General features: G+C 37.0%; 2 protein-coding genes across 4 annotated transcripts in view; both read right to left on the bottom strand.

Moving 5' to 3' along the window:
- Positions 1–4843: 4843 nt before the first annotated feature.
- Positions 4844–10865, bottom strand: LOC101168433 (hsp90 co-chaperone Cdc37-like). The gene is made up of 8 exons (XM_004066054.4): positions 10464–10865; positions 8919–9215; positions 8735–8840; positions 7952–8067; positions 7764–7886; positions 7497–7679; positions 6189–6260; positions 4844–5119 (listed from the first exon to the last, which is right to left on the bottom strand). The coding sequence occupies exons 1-8, from the start codon at positions 10572–10574 to the stop codon at positions 5015–5017; spliced, it is 1113 nt and encodes a 370-aa protein (XP_004066102.1). The 5' UTR covers positions 10575–10865; the 3' UTR covers positions 4844–5014.
- Positions 10866–13070: 2205 nt separating this feature from the next.
- gtf3c1 (general transcription factor IIIC subunit 1) overlaps positions 13071–21887 on the bottom strand; it is a 45845-nt gene continuing 37028 nt past the window's right edge. For all 3 annotated transcript variants that reach the window (XM_004066086.4, XM_011477938.3, XM_023958627.1), the window contains exons 41-44: positions 15066–15332; positions 14650–14982; positions 13626–13874; positions 13071–13541 (exon numbers count right to left, since the gene is read on the bottom strand). The gene's annotated coding sequence lies outside the window, so the exon portion shown is untranslated. The remainder of the gene's footprint in view (positions 13542–13625; positions 13875–14649; positions 14983–15065; positions 15333–21887) is intronic.

Below are 21887 nucleotides of genomic sequence, written 5' to 3'. Positions count from 1 at the left end.
TGTAAAAACAGAAGTTGCCACTATTTAGTTACGCAAATTTAAAAAAAGAAACATGAGGGAAAATTTTGGACAAAGACATACAGCAATATCCAAGTGTAAAAAAAAACATTAGAATGGTAGAAATGACAAGGAATTGGAAGAACAAATATCTGATATCTACGAAAAGCGAGATAATGTTTTAAGTCTGTGTCTTTGTGCATATTCTTCCATGAAAAACACTACAAATCCCATTTTGCACAATGACAGTTGTCCTACCAATGAGATCAAATCTATTATGGCTTTCAGTGGTGGCAGAAAGAGCACAATGAATTGCAAACTAGACATTTTTGTACAGGCAAATAAAGTAGCAGAAGATGAAATCATGAAAGCAGACTCCGACAGGCCATAATTTATATCCAGTGGGGAAAAAGTAACCATACAATTTTCTGATAAGAAGTAAAAAATAACAAAAACTATAAAAAGATGTTGTCTAGAAATGTATCATGTAACTTTGTTTGAAAAAATAAATAAATAAATAAATGAACCCTGCTTTGTGTGAAATGAAATTGTTTATTCAAATTGATGATGGACCAGCATTGTGGAAGCCCACATAGCTAAACTGATAGATTTATGCATCAGGAAGGGCATCCAACATAAAATCAGGAAAGCTGTTTCACTGTGGCGACCCCTAATGGGAAAAGCTGAACGGTGAACAACAGCATACTGTATTAAACCAGACATTCAAAAGCGCTGAGAGATTTATTTTACGTGCTCAAGTTTAAATGTGATTTGTGTGTGAGCAAAAAGGAATGTAGTGTTTATTTTTAACCACTGTGTGCGCACCTCCATACACCTCATCATTTAGTAAGAATGACTGTCATTAGTTCGTGTGAGCTTTTTTTCTTGTTTAACTGTTTATTTATAATAAATATCCCAAAGAAAGGCTAAAAAAACTTTTTTCTTCCAAAAACTTTTTTTCTTCTTTGCATTGAACTGAATTTAACCAGCAGCTCGGTTGGTAAGGTAGAAGGGTGCCGCGCAGAAATCAAGGGTTTGATTCCCGGAGGGGAATAAACAGTGGTACTGGGGGCAGTTACCATATAACGAGCAATTAACATCACCCAGTGGATGCCCCTGGGCAAGACCCTTAACGCTACTGCCTACCAGTATGAATGGGCATGAATGATCCAGGTGATGATCACAGGGACCGTAGGCGCGAACTGGCAGCCACACCTCTACCATCACCAAGTATGAATGAAGAGTGAATGAATAATGGACACAATGGAAACGCTTTGGGTGTCTGGAAAAGCATAGATAAATCCAATCCATTATTATTAATCACTGATGAAGCTGCATAGCTCAACCGAACCCTGATTTCAGGTTGGTGCCCCTGGCAACTTTATTTTTGGTAAAGGATAATTTTATTTTCATAGTTATAATTTGCTTATGAATGATTAAATTTGCCATTCTAAAGCATAATATAAACAGTATGAGTGAAAGTGAGTTTTTTGGAACAAATTGAGTTACCAGTGATTCTGGTTCAATCACCACTGCTTATATAATTAAGCTTCTAAGATGTTTTCTCCTAAACTATAATTTAATTGTGATTTTGAGGTCCTTTTCACTATTTCTAAGGCCCTTATATGTATTGACTCCCTAATGAGATTCTCTTCATATCCCTGAAAATCTTTCTTATAAGTTTTTTCTATCAGGTCAAACCTGTTTTCAACACTAGAATGTAACCAGTAAATGATGCACCTCTCATTTCTAACAGTGTTGATTATTCAGTCTATTGCAAACATAATAAGGTAAGGGTATATCAGTAAAGTGTAAGAATGGCCACTTTGGTGTTAATTGGAACTTCTGACAACTAAAGAACTGAATTTCATGTTGTCATTTAATTGCCAGTCTGTTGATAAGATAAAGCAGTTACTGGTTTCATTTGTTGTCATAGTTTATTTTTCTTTTACATGCAAGTTGTTTTAATCGGAATTGTAAAGGAACAACAGTAGAAAAAATAATTACGGAAGATCCATCTCGTTTAAAAGAATTCGCATTTCTTGTTCAAGATAATTATTAGTGTAAGCAAAAAGTCATTATTTTGTGCAATCTTTGTTCAGCACTAATATTGAGTTACACAATTAGATTAAAAAAATAATTTGATGGATGGATGGATGGATGGATGGATGGATGGATGGATGGATGGATGGATGGATGGATGGATGGATGGATGGATGGACATATCTGAGCCAGGTTACTGGCAGCAAGCAGTGCAGTGAGGGCTGGAAAACAGACAGGGTGTGGATCATATGGATAGCAATGTTGGACAGCCCTGATGTGGAGCTTTGGACTGTCATAGACTGACAATTTGCAAAGGGTATAAATAATTCTGAAAATGCCTCTTTTTTGTTTAAATGTAAATAGAAGCTGCAGAAGGTGTCACATAATCTTGTTATGCTTTGGGCAGCATCTTTGTCATTTCCTGTCAAAAAAAACCTGATAGTTGTGTGGATGATAGTTAATGTTATTCCTTGCAGAAATGAACTTACTTTCCAGCTTCACCTCCACCACAGTCTCATGTGAGCTCCCCTCCCAGAACGGAACCGGCCCTGTTTATCAGCCTGTCCAGTCTCCTGCAGTTCTTCTATTTTAGGCTGCTGCCCCAACAGACTGCAGCAAATATGAAGATGCATGCCACCCCAGGCAAGTAAAACATGTGGAGCATGCTGCTGCAGACATCAAAATACCTCCTCAGGAAGAACAGGCAGCCCTGCCCTTTCCTGCAGACAGTAGAGGATGCTCTGAACCTTTTTTCTTCAATGATTTGTGATCTTCACTGGTGTCCATGGATTACATGAAATCTTTCCACCTTTATCCACCTTTGTCATAGTAGGAATAACCCGTCAATGTAAGGGTGGGGTCATCTAAGATATCACAAGGGTTAAAGTCACAGTCTGGTTAGCTGTTATGCACCTAGGTGTGTGGGGAGCGGTGAGCAGCAGACACAGCTGAATTCAGGAACCAACTCATTGATGCTGAGTGTCAAGTAGGGAGGCATTGGGTCCCATTTTTAAAATATTAGGTATGACTATGCTTGGTTTTGAGCAGACGAACTTCCAGTCCCAATAAGATGCTTGGTGTTTAAACGAGTAGAAGAGAGGTATTCACATTGCAATGTATAGTGTGATTTTTAGTTCATCCTGATGTGAACCTGAGACCATTCCTCTGCACTCAAAAAACGTTCACTTTAAATGAACATAAAAAAATTATGGAAAGGATTTCCACATGATTAGATTGCGTTACTTGAACAAAAATGAATCATGTTGGTCCTACTTAATTTATTTAGGTTGGCTCAACTTAATGAATTTAGGTTGGGTCAACTTAATGTATTTAGGTTCAAACTAATAAATTTAAGTTGATTCAATTTAAATAGAGCAGTTGCACCCAACTTTAAATTGATATTGTTGCTCACTCTAAAAAGAAAAAAGTTGATCCAATTTAATTGAATCACTTCAATTGGTCACACCTAAGTAAATTAAGTTTATTTAACTTGAATTTCTATTTATTTCTATAATTTTATTTATTCATCTGTAATTGATATGTTGTTCCAAAGTTACAACCAATGGGTCTTCTAATTTTCACATCAAAGACATGAATTACCCAGCAAAGTCCATCACAAGACAGGAGCTCAATTACCGCGAACTCTGTGTTAAGTATTGGAACATTAACAGTTTGCCACACAAGGGGGTTGGTCTTCATCCTCTACCAAACTTTAACTCATGGTGCAAAAAAAAATAAACATAACAGTTTAAATCACTAGTTAAAACAGAGTAAAACAGCTAGACAATAAAACCCATGGACAAAAACTCACACTTAGACCCAAATCTGCCCAGATAGACAAAGAAAATGGTATCCCACAATTCCTTGCGATTACTAATGCATCCAATTTAATGGTATCATGTTGGATCAACATGATTGAAATTAGTAACTTTTAAATGGATTCTTTTTATGTACAATCGACATGATTCATTCACGTAAGATTTACAAACATAAAATTTTCTGGTTGAAATGACAAGTTACTTTTTCGTTAACTTAATTGGCTGGTAATTTCCTTTTTTTGAGTGTGAGAAGGACCTCTGAGGAGGACCAGAGTTCAGACGAGCATTTATACTTGTGAAAAAAAAAGCAAACCAATAAACCCTGGTCTGGATCCAACTTTCATTTAACCCTTGTGCTATCCTAGGTACTTTAACATTGGGAGGTGGGTCATCTAGACCCCACAAGACAGTGCACTGAACTTTTTTCTTCAATGATTAGTGATCTTCACTGGTTTCCATGGATTACATGAAATCCTTTCCACCTTTATCCACTTTGTCATGGTAGGGAGAACACGTCAATGGTCATCTTGACCACACCGGATAGCACATGGGTTAACATGCACTCCAATGCACCCTACCCTAATCAACAACCATGATCCTGCTTAAAATTTGACATGATGTTAAACTAACTCGTAAGCAAGTTGAATGGGTTGAAAACATAGAACCAGTCTTTTTTTAATATACTTGTCAAGGTTATGTTTCAGCATTTTTATCAAACAGGCACAGTCCAGGTGAAAAAAAAGCTAAAAACAAACAGTGAGATGTTATCATTTAGGGACTGGTTACATAAAAATAAAGAAAAATTAGTTTTATAGATACAAAAGTTAAGAATGTTTAAAATACAACTATTGGCCTATCCTAAAAATGTACAAAAAATACACAATTTTTTACGTCTGCCACTCCTAAATTTGATAATAATTTTAAATGATATCAAAATACTACATGTGATGATTTTAAAAAGTTAAATAAACATTTAACAAACTTACTTCCTTTTAAAAAAGGGATTTATTAGTTGACATATACATATATTTTGCAAAAAGGAACATACTAACAATTATTTGCAAACCTGTTGTAGACGACAAATAATCTTTGATAATACATTTTGAGTAGCTAAAAATATCTATTGGTACTGTAAGTTAAGCTTTTACTCCATTTATTTAATCTTCCCCCTCTTCCTCCTCGTACTCCTCCTCCTCATCCTCTCTTGCATCAGGGACCCACAATCCAGAGTCAATGCACCTCCTTATATGGTATCTGCCTTCCTGTACAAATCAAATTATTATCACAATAAATCATTGATCTGTGCAAAAACAATCAGCTTTCTGCAGGCAGCAAATCATTTTAAATTCATACAGATCACACTGAAAACCTTGCAGCCATTCACTCGTCAATGTTGATTTATAAGAAGTGAATCATATTCATCTCTCATATCAGCAGCCATGGAGCTCAGAAGAGATTCACTGCTTTGATTTGCTAAAAACTAAGCTTTTTTTTTTATAAAAGTTTGCAGTAAGTTAAATCAATTATGTACCTTTATGAATTGAAGGCATAAAGATGAAAACTTAAAAGACTTAGCTATTGTACTTCATTATTATTTTTCTATATTTAATTTTTATATGATCTTTTCAATTTTGGAAAAAAAACGAGTCTATCAAATCTTATTCTGGAATTCATCACACAAAAATCCACAGATCGATAATAGTTCAAAGAACTGATTCGACAATAACTGAATGAGAATTTTCCTCACCTGTAGTGAGAAAAAGCAGACTCTTTTCTGTCAGTTGAAGACCTCATTCCTTCTTCGGTAAAGACATATCTCTCTTTTTTATTACTTAACACACCGTCAGAATATCAACAAGCCTCTATCAGCTTAATGCTTGTTTAACAAAAAATAACTCAAAATTGAAAAGCAGCATCAGCTGAAAACTGACTTTTTAAAAATGTATGTAAGGGAGGGTGAAGAAATAGAAAACATTTTATTATAAATTGGACTGGAAATTAGAAAGACATAAACATTTATTTGTGTGATCTTCTCTTTTCCCAGAAAAGCAGGAATAACAACAACAGCAAGAAGTTCAGGTCAAATGAAAAAACATTGTTGTGTTGGTTGTTTTCAGGAGAGAGGAATGCAGTCCTTTGACATAAATGTGAAAATGTGACATCTCACTGTTGTGTTTATTCATATGTTGTTGTTTTTGGCTCAGAGGGCAGAAAAAAGAACACCTCATAGCAAGAGAAGTAAAATGATCAGTCAAAAAGGAAACCTGAGGTTTCAAACGAAGGAACCGGAATAAAACAGTTTACTGATGAGAAATGAACACATGCACTGACCTCCGGGTCCATCCTGTTCATAGCTTCCTGCAGCATCTGAATGTTTTTCTCATCAAAGCTTCTTTGTATTTCCTAAAGAGATATAATATAGTAACATGGTAGCAACTACACTATTATCGCCATTGAATAGAACCCACTTTGTTAGTGTTAAATCTCTTAAAGACCCATTCCAATTAAAATATATGGACCCTTTTTATATCACAGCATTACCTTATTATAAAAACGAAAACAAGAAAAATATCCTTATCAATTATTGAAGATGGTTAAAATGATTGCTTTCTCGTTGTATTAATTCACTTGCTCCAAAAAGTCTTGATTTGTTATGTTTATTTTCTGATGATGTTGTTTTTAATCATAAACATGATTTTTCTAATGAAAATAATCTGAATATATTTTAGATAACTGATCTGTATGTGGTATGTTATTATACAAAATAGTTATGTCTACTTGACATAATTGTGAATTAATTCATCATTGTCATGTGATGTATTGATGCTGATGAAACTGTGTTGGTAAGGCATTGATAAGAGATGAAAAGTTATGAACCGGACAATGATAAATCATGTAATAAAATTGTTACGGTAGAACAGGGGTGGAATGATATAAGTTCCCTTCCTTTGACTCTTTTTCAAGCAATCTTTGATTTAATATCTAATTATCCTAAGTTTGATACGTCTTTGAATGAATGTATAACTGATGATTGTATTGTTACGTGCATTATTCCTTGATTGCTTGAAATAACCATTTCAAATCAAAATTGTGTTTTTGGTGTTTTTAACATGTTCTTGTGGCATTTTTCTAATAATGGAGGATGGGAATTTTTGTGAAGTAGAGAACATGCTGCTCCACCCAATTTTGATGCGTCCACCTGTAGACGACTAAATCCATGTATGTCTTCATTTTCTTCATATGAGCTGCCATCTGGCTCAAAACTGTCCAACTGGATTGCTCCAATATTGTTTGCCATTTTTGTTGCACTTCTAATGTTAGATTGGGGGTGTGAGGGGCTGTAAGCTAGCATTAGAGTGAGTAAACAGAGAACTTTCAACAGCAGGAAAGGGAAGAGGGGTGTGGTCCCACCTACACATCATAGAAGAGAATTTCCAATGAACTACTGCTGCCCTGCAGAAACTATGCTCTGGGAAATTAACACAGGTCTTTTGATTTGGGCAGAAAAATGGCACAATCATAATTAAACAACCACTTGGAACACTTTGAAAATAAATCAAAAGATGATCAGAGTGAGTCTTTATGTATTGGAAAGAGGTGAAACACTGCAGTAGGTTAAAGATATGTTCCTTGGTTTACCTTTGGTAGGGATTCATAGACTTCCACCGGGTCTAACCCCCCTGGACCAAGTCTTGTTTGCTTCTCCTCTTCTTCCAGCTCTTTCATTGCACCATCCATACGAAGCTGTGCACATTTGCAGATCCGTTCCTTCAGCAGCTCCAGTTCATGATTGAAGGCATCCTGATATGGCTTATCTGCAGTCTAAAAAGGAATCAAAACGCTGCAACAAGCCCCACAAAAAAGGCTTTTCACTTGGGTTTGAGACAGTAAAGAGTTCAGACAGACCTTGATTTTGGAGAAAAACTGCCTGAAACAGCCTCTTGGGTCAATACTGAGCGTTCGGGCTAAATCCAAAATGAACTGCATGACAATAGCCTGGTGGGCAATCTGCTCCATGAGTGCATGTTTCTGTAAGGACATTCAGGCATTGTGAACAGGCAGACTTTGCTCATTTTTCTTCTGTCAGCACTTACCTCATCTATCTCATAATCAATACAGATGACAACAAGGTAATTCGCTGTCTCTTCACACACCAAGTGTGGGTGGTCAGATAGATATTTCTGACTGTCATCCCAACGCCGCAACATACCTGTTCACAGAAGTCCCCACATTACAAATAAAGCAGTTAGTTACTTTAATTCTATTCATATCCCCTTTAACTGAGGTTCTCTCCCACTTTGAACAATGTGCAACAGGTTGTGAGACATAAATGTATTGAGTTTGAGTAATGATGCTAAAGTCTGGCCAGAACCTTTAGTTTACTGTCATTAACATTATGTTGAATATTTCCTGTTCCATCCTTTTCCCCCACAGCAAATACAAATCCCAGCATTCACTGCTTTATCATTATTATTATTATTATTTTTATTATTATTATTATTATTATTTGGACAGTTCTAAAATGTTAAGGCTGTACCCCATTCGTTCACATATTAAAAGAAATGAACTTTTCTCATGAGAGACCATTCGTTTAAAACGTGATAACTATCAGAACATGAGCATATTTCTCAGGGATGGTGACAAACATGACTGGAATCATGACTTGCTAAACATACAAAAATACAAAAAAAAACATTACATAACTAAAACTCATCTAAATGAAATCAATCATAAATGTTGTTAATTTAGTTATGAATAGTAACAACAATAAAGTATATCTAGTATTTTAAAACATTTAGGGCACATAAATGTAAACGTGTATGAGTAAATTGTAATACCAAAGAAAAGAATGAAAAATCTGGCATTAATGTTAGTACCAAAATGCTTGATTTCCTCTGCATACTTCTCCACAAAAGTTTTGTGCTTCTCCACTTTTTCTTCCAGTGTTTCCTGTTTCCTTGAAGAGTTGATGTTGAATACACTCTAGAAATGAGGACACATGGATGAATCAGGAAATCAGAGGAGTGATCCCACCTTATGTCATGCACAAACCGTCGCTACCTTGCTGAAACCTTCTTTGCTGATGGTGTCGACATTCCAGGGCAGTTTCTTTTCCTCTCGCTGATGGTCCTCCATCAGTAACTGAAATGACTTTTCATCCTGTTTCAGTTTCTCCACCTCAGACTGGACTTTCTTCAGCTCAGCCTCTTTCTCCTCGTCTGCCTCTCGATCCTTCATTCCGTCCTGCAGGTATCGGAGACGTCTCTGGGTTTCTTCTAGGAGCCTTTGGCATTCTGCAAAGTTAGTTTGCAGATCTTCTCCTCTCTGCTGGAATGCTGCCATTTTCTCCAGCCGGGACTGATGTTCCAGAGTGGATAAAAGTTATCAAAAGAAGGTTAAAGAAGAGCGTCAAACCAAATACATTACAGTACATTTTTCAGAAAGTATTTGTGACAAGAAAAGGCAGTCTGGACATTAGAAAGCAAATAAACATGCCTAAAACACAAATTAATTTATTGTGAGCCTCTTCTTGATCTGAACCATGAGAGATAGGTTTGGAGAAAACTGGCTTTTTCTAGCATTTTTTCTGTTATTTCACAGTTTAAGCACGTTTCAAAAAACTATGTTACTTTAAGTACCAACACCAATGCAAGTCCAAGCCATTCCAGGTATGAGAATTGTATAAAAATGACAATCCTCTACACTTCAAGCATTCTGGAGTTTTCCTAATCGGGTCATGTGATAGTAGAATATCCGTAAAGGAATCTTATACGTTCAGAACTAGTCCTCGAAGGATCTGACCATCATTACAATGGTGACTGTTCATGTGGCTTATGCACAATTTGATTTGGGTGTTATCATAACATGCTCATTATTCCTGCAATGTAAAGGATCTTATTCTACAAAAACTTTTAATTTTAATGCTTTAGATCTAACAAAAAAGAACAGAGTAAATATGAAATCATTATTATTATGAACTACAAATATGCTGTGTTTTTTAACTTGTTCAATATATTGGAAGTATATTTGCATTTCAAAAGCTAAACAGTCCAAAAAGATTTTACACAGAAGTTCTGGAAAATTGTGGAAATAAAGCAATTTTTTTTTGATAAACTGAATTATCCAAGCAAGTGCTTTGAATGAAAATAATGTTGTGATTTATTTACACCTTTATTGTGACTAAAACCTGTTGTTGGATAATGATTCCTTCAGAAACTTTATTTAAATTTAAAGAACTTGTATTTGATTTTTTTCCCCCGTATCTCTAGATTAATAAAATCCCCCTTGGTGGTGTAAAATTAAAGGTTGAAAGTCTGTTATAATAGAGAAACTTCATTAATTGTATTTTGTCCTTTTACTGTGACACAATGTCAGAAATTTAAATGAACCCAAAATGAGGCTTTTCACAGCAGTTCTTAGGTTACATTAAAAATAGATTAAATGATTACACGTCATGATTAATCAATCACACAACAAAGGAAAGGCAAGACAGCACTTTACAGTTTGGAAGTAACTGAGCTACACAACAGTGGACTGTTACAGTCCACGTTTCAACGGAACACCTGGTGACTAAACTCCACAGCTAGAACAGGGTTCTCTGCTGACCCGGTGTCTCATTCGGAACAAGCTCGGGGTGTCCACGAAAGGACTGGTGGCTTCTTCATCGTCGGACACATAGATGTGATCCCAGGCGCTGTAGTCGATCCCTCTGCTCATCTTCCTCCTGTTCACTTCCGATTCAACCTGGGAGACTTCCACCGCGACTCTAGACCCACAGCGCACGCGACAAGTCACCACAGAGACACATATAGAAACGTCAATCCTCTTAGGCGCGAGGGCTTCTTTTCTTTTCTCTCTCTCTCTCTCCCTCTCTCTCCCTCTCAGGGAATCCTATTTGCGCGCGGCTGTGACGTCTCCCCGACGCTCTTACGTCATGAGATTGTTGTTCGGGTCAATAATGCATTATCAAATATTGATAATAACTGTAGCTTTTGTAATGACCCTCCTGAATCTACTTAACCTTTAGTAGATATACGATTTATAAATAGTAAATAAAGTCATAAACATCAAATTTTTCGGACTATTTAAGTTTTAATAATAAAAACATAGAAAATACTGGTAATTCATTACTTCTTTAAAATGCACTTCAAAAAGAAGACGAGCAAAAAGTTTTTTTTACTATTTTGTGGAGTTTTATGAACTTGATAATACTCTTAAATATGTTCTTACTCCCAAAGTGTACCATACATGAAGCTTTGCACTTGTTTAATGTGTAATATGTTCTCTTTTTAAAGGGTTCTTGTTATTCTATGTTTACAATTTATTATTATCTTGTAATTTCTTATTTACGAGTCCTTTGTATTCATTTAGGTTGAAAAATGCATGATCATTGATTTGTTTTGGATGCACTTGTTTGTATCTTCTCTAAATGTGTTCATTTTAATTAACAGTGACCAAAAACAAAACAAAAAATAAAAAATATGAATGAATGAATGAATAAATAAACACACAAATACAAAATAAATGGCGGAAAAATGTGATCCAGGGTTCTTCAGGGTTAAAACCTGCAACACAGATCAAACAAAAGTGGTTTAAGCAAAAAGTTCAAAAAAAAGTGTTGTGATTAAATTGAAACCAAACGCTTTGTAAAAATATATTTTTACCTTCTCCTGCTTTCTTTTTTTTTCATATACACAAACATTTATTTGTATTGTATTTTTTTAACATAAAACAGACAGTAGCTTTTGAAGACACTTTCTTTTAAACTTCAAAGGTGCATGAGAGCAAAAAATTACACTAAATTGTTACAATACAACAACAACAAAAACAATGAAGTTAACCCTTTTTGTCAGGTTCAAAACTTGAAACACAGACAAATTTAACACATTTATTGATAAAAAAAAATCACATTAAAGTCTAAGGGAAGTGACATTCTCCATTCTTGTTGATTACTTTTTTTTATCAGAACAATGTTTTGATTCAGGTACTGATAACCTGCATTGTTAGTAGTGTAAGTTTAAGTGACCAGTGTTTGGTACAAATTATCATAAAAGTACAGTTACACCAAGTGGGTCTGTTTTCTACACAATCATGTGGTGCAGCCGTCATTGCAAATACACAATTCCACGAAAACAAATAGAGAAAAAATAGGCTCATTCAATAAATAATTTTTTTCGGTTTCAAACGCTGGAGGTCACTCTAAAAGCTGTCCCTGAACTGCCCCTCCTTCCTCACGTACAGGTAGGGGATCAATCTAAGATGTAACTTGAGGGTGGGGCTACTTAGCGCATCCGCCAACCACTCCGGCCCCTCCCCTCTTGATTTTAACTGCACCTTGGACATGTTCCTAAAAAGGTTCAGAGATCAGAAGTTTTATCAAAATAACATAACATTTCTGTATTGTTATAAAACCTGACATAAGGTGACACTTACATGTATTTACATATATATATATATATATATATATATATATATATATATATATATATATATATATATCATTGTAGACATGATCTTGTCTTTCAGGTCATACATGGAGCGCCACAATCAAGTGGCTGGAATAATATACAGGAACATGTGTGCACAATATGGACTGGAAACCCCAAGGTCAAAATGGGAAACACCTCCGAAGGTGGTAGAGAATGAGAGGGCAAAGATCCTGTGGGACTTCCAGATCCAGACTGATAGGATGGTAATGGCAAACCAACCAGACATTGTAGTGGTGGATAAAGAACAGAGGAAAGCCGTTGTGGTGGATGTGGCAGTGCCAAGCGATGGAAACATCAGGAAGAAGGAACATGAGAAACTGGAGAAATACCAGGGACTCAGAGAAGAACTGGAGAAAGCCTGGAAAGTGAAGGTGACAGTGGTGCCTGTGGTAATTGGAGCACTCAGGGCAGTAACCCCCAAGCTGGAGGAGTGGCTACAACAGATACCTGGAAAGACCTCAGACCTCTCAGTTCAGAAAAGCGCAGTGCTAGGAACAGCTAAGATACTGCGCAGGACCCTCAAGCTCCCAGGCCTCTGGTAGAGGACCCGAGCTTGGAGGAGAAACCACCCGCGGAGGGTGAGAGGGGCGTTTTTTTATATATATATATATATATATATATATATATATATATATATATATATATATATATATATATATATATATATATATATATATATAATTATATATATATAATATATTATATATATATATATATATTATTATTTTTTTTTTTACGTCTTAGTCTATAGGCTTAATTGACTGGTTGGAGATACTAAAATGAACACACAAAACTTTGTGGCTGCTAAAATGAAAAAACAAAGTGACTAAAAAATCTAAATTGATGCAGTGCAAAGAGCAAGACCGCTGTCTTAAAACAGCTATATATATGTATATATCAGTGTATATACACTCATGATTGCTGTTGTACTGCATGAAAAAATAATTAATCCAGACAAACAGTCATCAGCTTTTCGTCTTTGGCCAGCATCACATTGTCCATCCTTCTCAGTTTTGTAGACTCTCACTCTAATAGGGCCCTTGAGAGGGATGACGGCGCAGACGGAAGACATCCTTCAGGTTGTAATCTCTCATGTACTTGTGTTTGTAGCAACAGTAAATTTTTGCAGCAACTATAGTCAAAACCACAGCAGCAAGCACAACTGCTGCAGCTATGATGTACGGGAGGAAGTTAACTGCAACAACAAAGAACAGAATATCAGACATACCAAATGCCCAAGGAACCCCTTTTTGGGACCAGCAGCTGCTTTTAAACTCACCTTGGACGTCCACCTCAAAAATCACACTGACTGCCATCAAACTGTTGCTGACAGTGCAGTTGTACTGGCCTTCATGCTTAAAATTGGCAGATTTAAAGGTGAGAACACTGCTGGCCGGGGAAGAGTCATTGAATGGAAGAATCCAGGTATATGAGGGGGGCGGGTTCCCCGCTGACGAGCAGTTCAGCTGTAGAGTTTCTCCTTCATAGATGCTGATCTGATTCACTTCATTCTGCAGCTCAGGGCCGTCTGGTTAAAGATAAAGATGATGGACACAAAAGTTGGACGTGACTACACTTTGCATCATGACCTCAATGCTGCAATAATTCTCCGTTCATTTTTCATATTTAGGGTATACTTGGATTATAATAAAGAAGATTTCCTCATGCTCAAATAATAATAGAAGCAAAATACAAAACTTCAAATGAAAATTTGTCGCTGGCAGGGAAAAAGCTCTTTGGTTCACTCTGAATAAGACAATGGCCGCAATACTTGGGTAAATTTTTCATAAAAGTATTTCATTTTATTTGCTGTGTATACATTAAGATGAATATAGGCTGCTGTTAGCTACCTGACTCAAATTTGAAATGAATGCACAAAAACTGTTTACTATTTCTCTATAGCACTCTATAGAAGTCTATTTTGGCTTTTTGGGACCAGCGGTTTACTTTTTGTTTGGAAAACAAAAGGGGGGGGGGTGTCACTAAGTCCAGTTCCAACATACAGTCAATTTTAAAGACCCACGCTGGATTAAGCCCATTGTGAAGACTGATTTCCTGACAGTAAAATTTACCAGACTAATTCCTTCTTATGTTTTTGCTTTTTGTTTTTATGCAATATTCAAAATGTTTTTGTTTAGTTGTATTTGTAATTTTACGATAGCAAGTACTAATATTTTTTGAGAACCTTTTTTGAGATTTAAAGCTTAATGGGAAAACTGTCCATGGCATTGTCTTGTTTATCAAAACACAACCCCAATTGAGCATGGTTTGTTTACATTGTATGGTTTTCCCATGAGACTTACAGTGGACTGTTGCAGTGAGACTCTGTGACCTGACCACTAAGGGGCGCTGTGGTCCTTCAGGTCCTAGTTCCAGCTTGGCTCCACATGAGAACTGGGCTCCATCATCTTCTTTGGTGGCGTTAAGGCTGAGACTGAAGGAGCCATTCTCTGGTTTCCTTGAAGTTGTTCCGGAGAACTGTTCTTGGCCTAGTTCTGTCTGTCCTCTGTAGAAGGTCACAGTCAGGTTCTCAGCAGGAGCCACATCCCCTACTTCACACACAAGGTTGTACTGACTCTTCTCAAGCATTGGCCCAGAATGGTTTAAAACAGAGATGGACACGTTTGTTGGCATTTCTGAGAAACCAGGAAATCACAAATAAATGTACAGCAAACACCATCAGAGTTCAAATTGAGACATTTTCAAAGATTGTACTTACGGTACAGAGTGACCTTCAGTGTGCTACAACACTGAGTTCCATTGTGATCAATATAATAGCAGATGGGATCACTCTTCCATTCAGTCAAGCTGCTAACTTTCCACTTTAATGTGCTTCCATTTTTTTCTTTATATCCAGAGGCTTCCAAATTAGCGAGACTTTCATCACAGCCAGACTGACATGGTACACACGTGGCAAAGGCTGGATCTCCATACTTCACCACCAGTGAGGACGGAGTGAACACCGGCTTATCGGGACAGGTATTATCTGTAGAGGGAGAAAAAAATAAACATTTTTTATGCCGACTGTAACTGCCACCAATTGATTTTTTCTAAATACAATGAAACAATCTATGAAAAAATTGTACAGTATCTATATAGGAAACGTACAAATAGTTCTATAGTCACATAATTCCATCTTTAAACATAAAAAAAACTTGAACAAATTTTTATTTTTTTATGTTTTTTAGAAAATAAGTATTGTTTCTCAATTATGTTAACTATTAGCTATGGGTGACAGTGGCTCAGGTGGTTGAGCGGGTCGTCCAATGACCGAAGGGTAGGCGGTTCGATCCCCGCTCCCACCAGCCAAAATGTCGTTGTGTCCTTGGGCAAGACACTTCACCCTCCTTGCCTCCAGTGTGGCTCCACTGGTGTGTGAATGTGCATGAATGCTCCTGGTGATGGTCAGAGGGGCCATAGGTGCAAAATGGCAGCCACACCTCTGTCAGTCTGCCCCAGGACAGCTGTGGCTACAACCGTAGCTTACCATCACCAAGTATGAATGAGGAGTGAATGAATAATGGATACAATGTAAGCGCTTTGAGTGTCTTGAAAAGCGCAGATAAATCCAATCCATTATTATTATTAATTAAAATTTTTATGTTTTAATAACAGTACTAAAGTAATCTCATTACCTCCTGGTTATCAACATTACCAACCATCAATTTCAGGAAAAAGCACAATTTTTAAAATGTTTTCTGATTGTTGCTGTTTTTAGCACTGCAGTGACTAAATAAACATAGAGGCATAATATTGATCTTTCTAAAGTCTGAAAACCATTAAAGGCCATTGATTTGGATGGACTAAAATTATTAAGATAATAAAAAATAGCTCTGCTTGCCTGAGGCTTTTAGCAAAACAAACTGCTCGCATCATCATCAAACTGACCCTCATCATTTATTAACCCCTTCAAGTTTAAAACATTTGAAAATGATCTCCTTCACAAAATATTTCCTTTTCTGAAATGACAATGAAAAAACATTAATATATCAGCTACCAAAAAAAACCTTTTACATTTAATAGTCTCAAGTAGTTTTTTTACTTAAGATTTTGATTTCTTATTTGAAACTATAGGATTTTTACATTTTATTTCCCAATCCCCTTGTCAAAACTGCAACAATAAAGGAAAATTTAAATCAGCATAGTTCAACCATTACAGTGTGGGTGTAATGATTAATCAAATTAATCGATCAATTTAAGTTCCCTTGATCTAACCAGATTGATCTGTGTGAGGCAAATTGTTAATCCAATTAACCTCTAACATATAGAATTGTTTCAAAATGTAACAAATCGATGCAATATTGAATTTTAATCGACATTGGAAAATACCCTTTGGATTGAGACACTGTTTTATTTAACCGTAACGTCACAAACGACCAAGTGCATCACAGTGACCAACACGCGATGGCATCAAAAAACCATCATCATCACTCCAAATCAGTCCATCATTCCAGTCCAATGTTCCAGTAAACTTTATACAACCAAAATGTGAATGGATTTGTTCTTTTTGTTTACCTGTTTGTTTCTACACATATTTAATTAAAAGCAAACATATTTTTTACCTATTTAATGGATACTGGTTGTATTTTGCTTTCCACATGGCTTCATACAGGAAGAAGAAATGTTTTCCTGCTCGTCGCGGTTCTTGGGGTTTAACCACCAAACATCCATGGACATAAATAAACAATGACTGCTTAGCTTTACATGTCCACATCAGTTTTTCACAAGGAAGAAAAGAAAATGGATTTAAGATACAAAGCTTGATTCTGGACACTTACCGCAGCTGTTCACCTCGAAGACCAGCAGAGAAACCATCAGAGAAACCAGCAGAGGAACTGTCAAAAACACTGAAGAGGCACTCATAATGTCTTTTTTTTAAATTCAAAACAAGGTTTACGTAAAATCTTTACAACCAGGAGCGGTCAGAGAGGGTCTACAAACTGAAACTGAAACTCCTTATATTAAAATAACTATCCCTCCTCCTCGTAGACTCAGGCAGCGCTGGGATTTCCCAGCAGGATGTTCTCTCTCTGAAGAAAAAAAAGGAACATCTGTCTTGTTGAGACGTGATTCCCCGTCCTAAAATGTCTTACCCAAGTTCTTTTTTAGTCGAGGAAGAAGCACAATCCAAAAAGTCTAATTGAGCTATTTTATTTGGAGAGGAACATGGTCCTTATAAAGCCTTGGAGACCGTTTCTCTGCATTCCTCACAACATGGAGTGACTTCACTCCCCCTAAATCTCGTGTAACACTCATGCAGGGGCGTTCCTTGGATACTCACACTTTAAGGTTACTTGACACCAGAGGCCAGCTCTAGACCCACCCCAAGCATCCCTGCCAACACCACTGAGACCCTCCCTACCTCTCTGCATGCAGCTTTAGGGATCAGACAATGGACTTATAGGGAAAAAAAACAAACATGTAAACATATAGCGCATTTTTGATACAAATAAAAAGTAATTAAAAAGCATTTATTAAAAGCTGTATAAAAATCAAATCTGTATAAAAAGCTTTTGTGAAAGTAAAATCCTTCATTCTCTAAAAGGAATTCGGAAGAGGGGCTTTGTGGGGAAGTCCCTCTATGAGGACAATGACAAGAACCAGCATGAACTTCTCAGTCAGCAGTTTTACCGGTGCAAATAAAATGGCGAGCAACATTGGAGCTTTCCAACCATACAGCTTTGAGTCAGATGCCAAATATATGCACAAAAAGACTTTTCATAAAAAGCCTGATGAAAAAGTTACCTAAGCATAATGAAAGTAAAATCAATATCCCAAAAATAAATCTATCTAATCTAAAAAGTGAAAGTTCAGCTCCTCAGAATTCTTTCTTTCCATAGAGACACCACAAATTGCAGCCACAGGATGTGTAGAAACACACCAACTTCCTTTTTCAAAATGAGCTTTCTATGGTCTTCAGTATTTATCCCTTTAAGTTGCTTAACTCCCACTTTTGCTATCGCAGTAAACTTCAACTTCAGCTTGACAGTTCCCTATCCGAATTAGGAATTCCAGCAATGTTCAGTATGAGGATAAAGGGTGAATGAGGCACCTAACTGGAATGCCTGCTTCTCAGTGGGAGTGAAGCTTTACATCCCTCCAACTAACCTAAAGACTCACTCCAATGAAAATTGTGTCCTTAATATTTTTATCATGTTCTTGTGGCATTTTTCTGTTAATAGGGGACATATATACAGTGAAGAAAATTGAGCTTTAAATTGTATTTCTGAGTACTTTGTTATTCAGTTGTGCTGAATAAGGAGCAGAAGAAAAAAAATAGAGTTTGAAAAAGCTTATAGCTGTGACAAAGAAAAGAGGGCCACAAGCTCCCTGCTCTGCTCCATTCTGATACATCCACTTGTAGACGACTAGATCCATGTACGTCTTTGTTTTCTTCGTCTGAGCTGGCATCTGACTTAAGACTGTACGGCTGGATAGCTTTGATATTGCTTGTCATTTGCTTTGCACTGGTAATGTTAGGATGGGGGTCTGAGAGGCTGTAAGACAGCAGCAGAGAGGGTAAACAGTTGGGTGACGGGAAGTGGGGGCATACTTTCTCTAATTCTTATTTTGGCTGAAAACGGCATATTCAATATAAAAAGACCACTGAGGATGATTTTACAATAGATCTAAAGATGATCAGAGTAGGACTTTAAACTTTCTGTCTATTCAGCCTCATTCAAAATGAGGGGGTGGACTTTTGGTGATGGTGGGTCTTCTGAGCCCATCCCAGCAATAGTAGTGTAAGAGGAAGAGCGGAAATTGTTAGCAAATTGTGCTCATTTTGAAATCCCCTCCCCTTGGGGAAATGACAATCGCCAGATGCACGCCTCTGAACTGTGGAAGGAAGCGGGTGTATACTCCACAGAAAAAGGCTCCAGCTGATGTTATCACTGCTTAAAAAAGTCCTCATCTATGCACATGTGTAATGGAAGTGTAGCTTTCAGTGAGTGACGAACATATGTACTTGCTTCAGTTTTCTAACAGTCACATTCATCTCTAGGTCAAAAACTAAGCTGATGGTCAAACTCTGGCCTTTTAATGAAATAAACCCTGTTCAAATGTGGGAAATTTAAAGTTATCTGCAACTGGAGAGCAAGGAGAGCTTGCAAACCACACATTCTGACAATCACTGGTTCCTCATTCCGTTCTCTTTATCCTGTAGCAAAAGGAGGCAGTAAACAGTTGTCAGGAACTGGAGATGAAGGATCCAACATGCAGGAGGCTTGCTATGGTGGCAGAAACTGAAACATTCAATAAATAAACTGATTTGAAACATAACAAATCCAACAGCGCACCAAAAGAGTGTCAGAACAGAACAGACGACCTGGAAACCAGACACTTAAAAGGACTGAAGGTGATGAACTACATGAATCCAGCTGTGGATTATCAGCCTGAACCCGGTGAGACTGACAAGGAAAACAGTACATGAAGAAAACCACACAAATTCAGTCCTCACAACAGTTTATCATCCACATCTGAACAGCCAGTTTCTAGCTTGAGAAACTTCTGTTTCTGAAGTTGTTTCAACAGCTACTTCTAAAACTAGAAGTCTTTGTCCGTCTTTGCTGCTTTTAATGTATTTCTTTTAAACTGAGACATCGCTGACTTTTTCAAAACAATGTGTTTTATTTATCTATTTTTGGGTGGAGGCTTACCAAAGTTTCAGGTAAACATGTTTGCCTGATGAGATGATTAAGACAAATATCTGCTAACCATTAAAGTACCTTTGCAATGTTTAAAGTTTGTGAAATGTGTGGGACTTTGTCCAATGTTTCTAATATTGTACTTTCCCTGTGTTATGAAAGTTTCTTAAATGCTTTTTTTCTCTGTACAGTTAGAGGTTATTTTAAACTTTCTAAACACAGTAGTGACACAATAAACAAAAAAAATCATTTTAACTTAGTTTGATTTTTTTATGACACATTGAAAATAGTGTTCTGATGATGCAACACAGCTGTGCAATTCATCTTCTTTTAATGACTATCAGAGGTAATTCACTTGATTGTTTTTGCAATTGGTTTATTTAAAGCAATAAAAACAAAACAAAACAAAACAAGGAAAAATAACTAAAGAAGACAAACGAAATATCCATGTTTCATGTAGATATTCATCTTCTTCCGTTTTGTCCCTTTTGGGGTCATGGGGCTGCTGGAGCCTATCCTGGCCACTTGTGGGCAAAGGCAGGGGACACCCTGGACAGGTTGCCAGTCTGTCACAGGGTAGAGTGTCCACAATCACAAACACACGCACTCTCACATTCACACCTACCGACAATTTAGATTAACCAGTTAACCTATGAAGCATATTTTGGGACAGTGGGAGGAAGCCGGAGACCCCAGAGAAAACCCACGTAGCCACGTGGAAAACATGCAAACTCCACACAGAAAGGTCCCCCATTGATGTACTCAATGGAGGACCTTTCTCTCTTCATGTGACCTTCACGTTAGCCCAAGTACAGCACTCAGAGAGTTTCATGGAATGGGTCTCCATCACCGAGCAGCTGCATCCAAGCCACACATCACCAAGTGCAACGCAAAGCGTCGGATGCAGTGGTGTAAAGCACGCCACCACTGGACTTTAGAGCAGTGGAGATGCCTTCTCTGGAGTGATGACTCACGCTTTTACATCTGGCAATCTGATGGACGAGTCTTGGTTTGGAGGTTGGCAGGAGCACTGCACATTTCAGACTGCATTGTGTCGAGTATGAAATTTGGTGGAGGAGGAATTATGGTGTGGGGTTGTATTTCTGGACTTGGGCTTGGTCCTTTAGTTCCAGTGAAAGGAACTCCGAATGCTTCAGGATATCAAAACATTTTGTAGAATTCAATTCTCCCAACCTTGAAGGAACAGTTTGGAGCAGATTCTTCCTCTTCCAGCATGGATGACAGAGTCTGGTGTGGATAAACTTGACTGACCTGCACAGAGTCCTGACCTGAATCCAACAGAACACCTTTGGGATGAATTAGAGCTGAGACTGAAAGCCAGGCCTTCTCCACCAACATCAGTGTGTGACCTCAATGCACTTTTGAAGTAATGGTTAAAAAATTCCTGTAAACACACTCCTCAAGCTTTTAGACAGCCGTCCCAGAGAAGTTGAAGCTGTAATAGCTAGAGAAGTTGGACTGACATCATATTAAACTCTATGAGTTAGGAATGGGATAGCACTTCACTTCATATATGAGTCAAGGCAGATGAGCCAATACTTTAAGTAATATACAGTATGTATACATTTGATGAATTCATTTATATTCCTATGATCCAACCAGTCAAATTGTGTTAAATCTACCTGTACTATTAAAAAAAATCATTTCAAAATGAGATAAATCAATAATTGAATGGATCTGGGAAAATACCATTTGAATTGAGACATGGTTGGTTTATTTTACTATAAAATAAAAACGACCAAGTCCATCACAACAGACCAAAAACATGGGAGCAAAAAAATGATCAACACATCATTAGAATACAACAAATACATAAGAACACGTCACCTGCACTTTTCAGTACCAGGTATTTATCTCTGAGTCACACTGGTTGA

The sequence above is a fragment of the Oryzias latipes genome, chromosome 1 (genome assembly GCF_002234675.1).
Source record: "Oryzias latipes chromosome 1, ASM223467v1".
NCBI lineage: Eukaryota > Metazoa > Chordata > Actinopteri > Beloniformes > Adrianichthyidae > Oryzias > Oryzias latipes.
The sequence above is the reverse complement of the archived record's forward strand: the minus strand, read 5'-3'. Positions and strand labels throughout refer to the sequence as shown.

Excerpts from the sequence above, each read along its gene's own strand:
- LOC101168433 (XM_004066054.4), bottom strand. The coding sequence starts at position 10,574 with ATGAGCAGAGGGATCGACTACAGCGCCTGGGATCACATCTATGTGTCC. Across the intron at positions 9,216-10,463 it reads TGTTCCGAATGAGACACCGG|TCCCGGCTGGAGAAAATGGC; the intron begins GTCAGCAGAGAA and ends CTGGAACATCAG. Across the intron at positions 7,887-7,951 it reads TTGATTATGAGATAGATGAG|AAACATGCACTCATGGAGCA; the intron begins GTAAGTGCTGAC and ends ATGTCCTTACAG.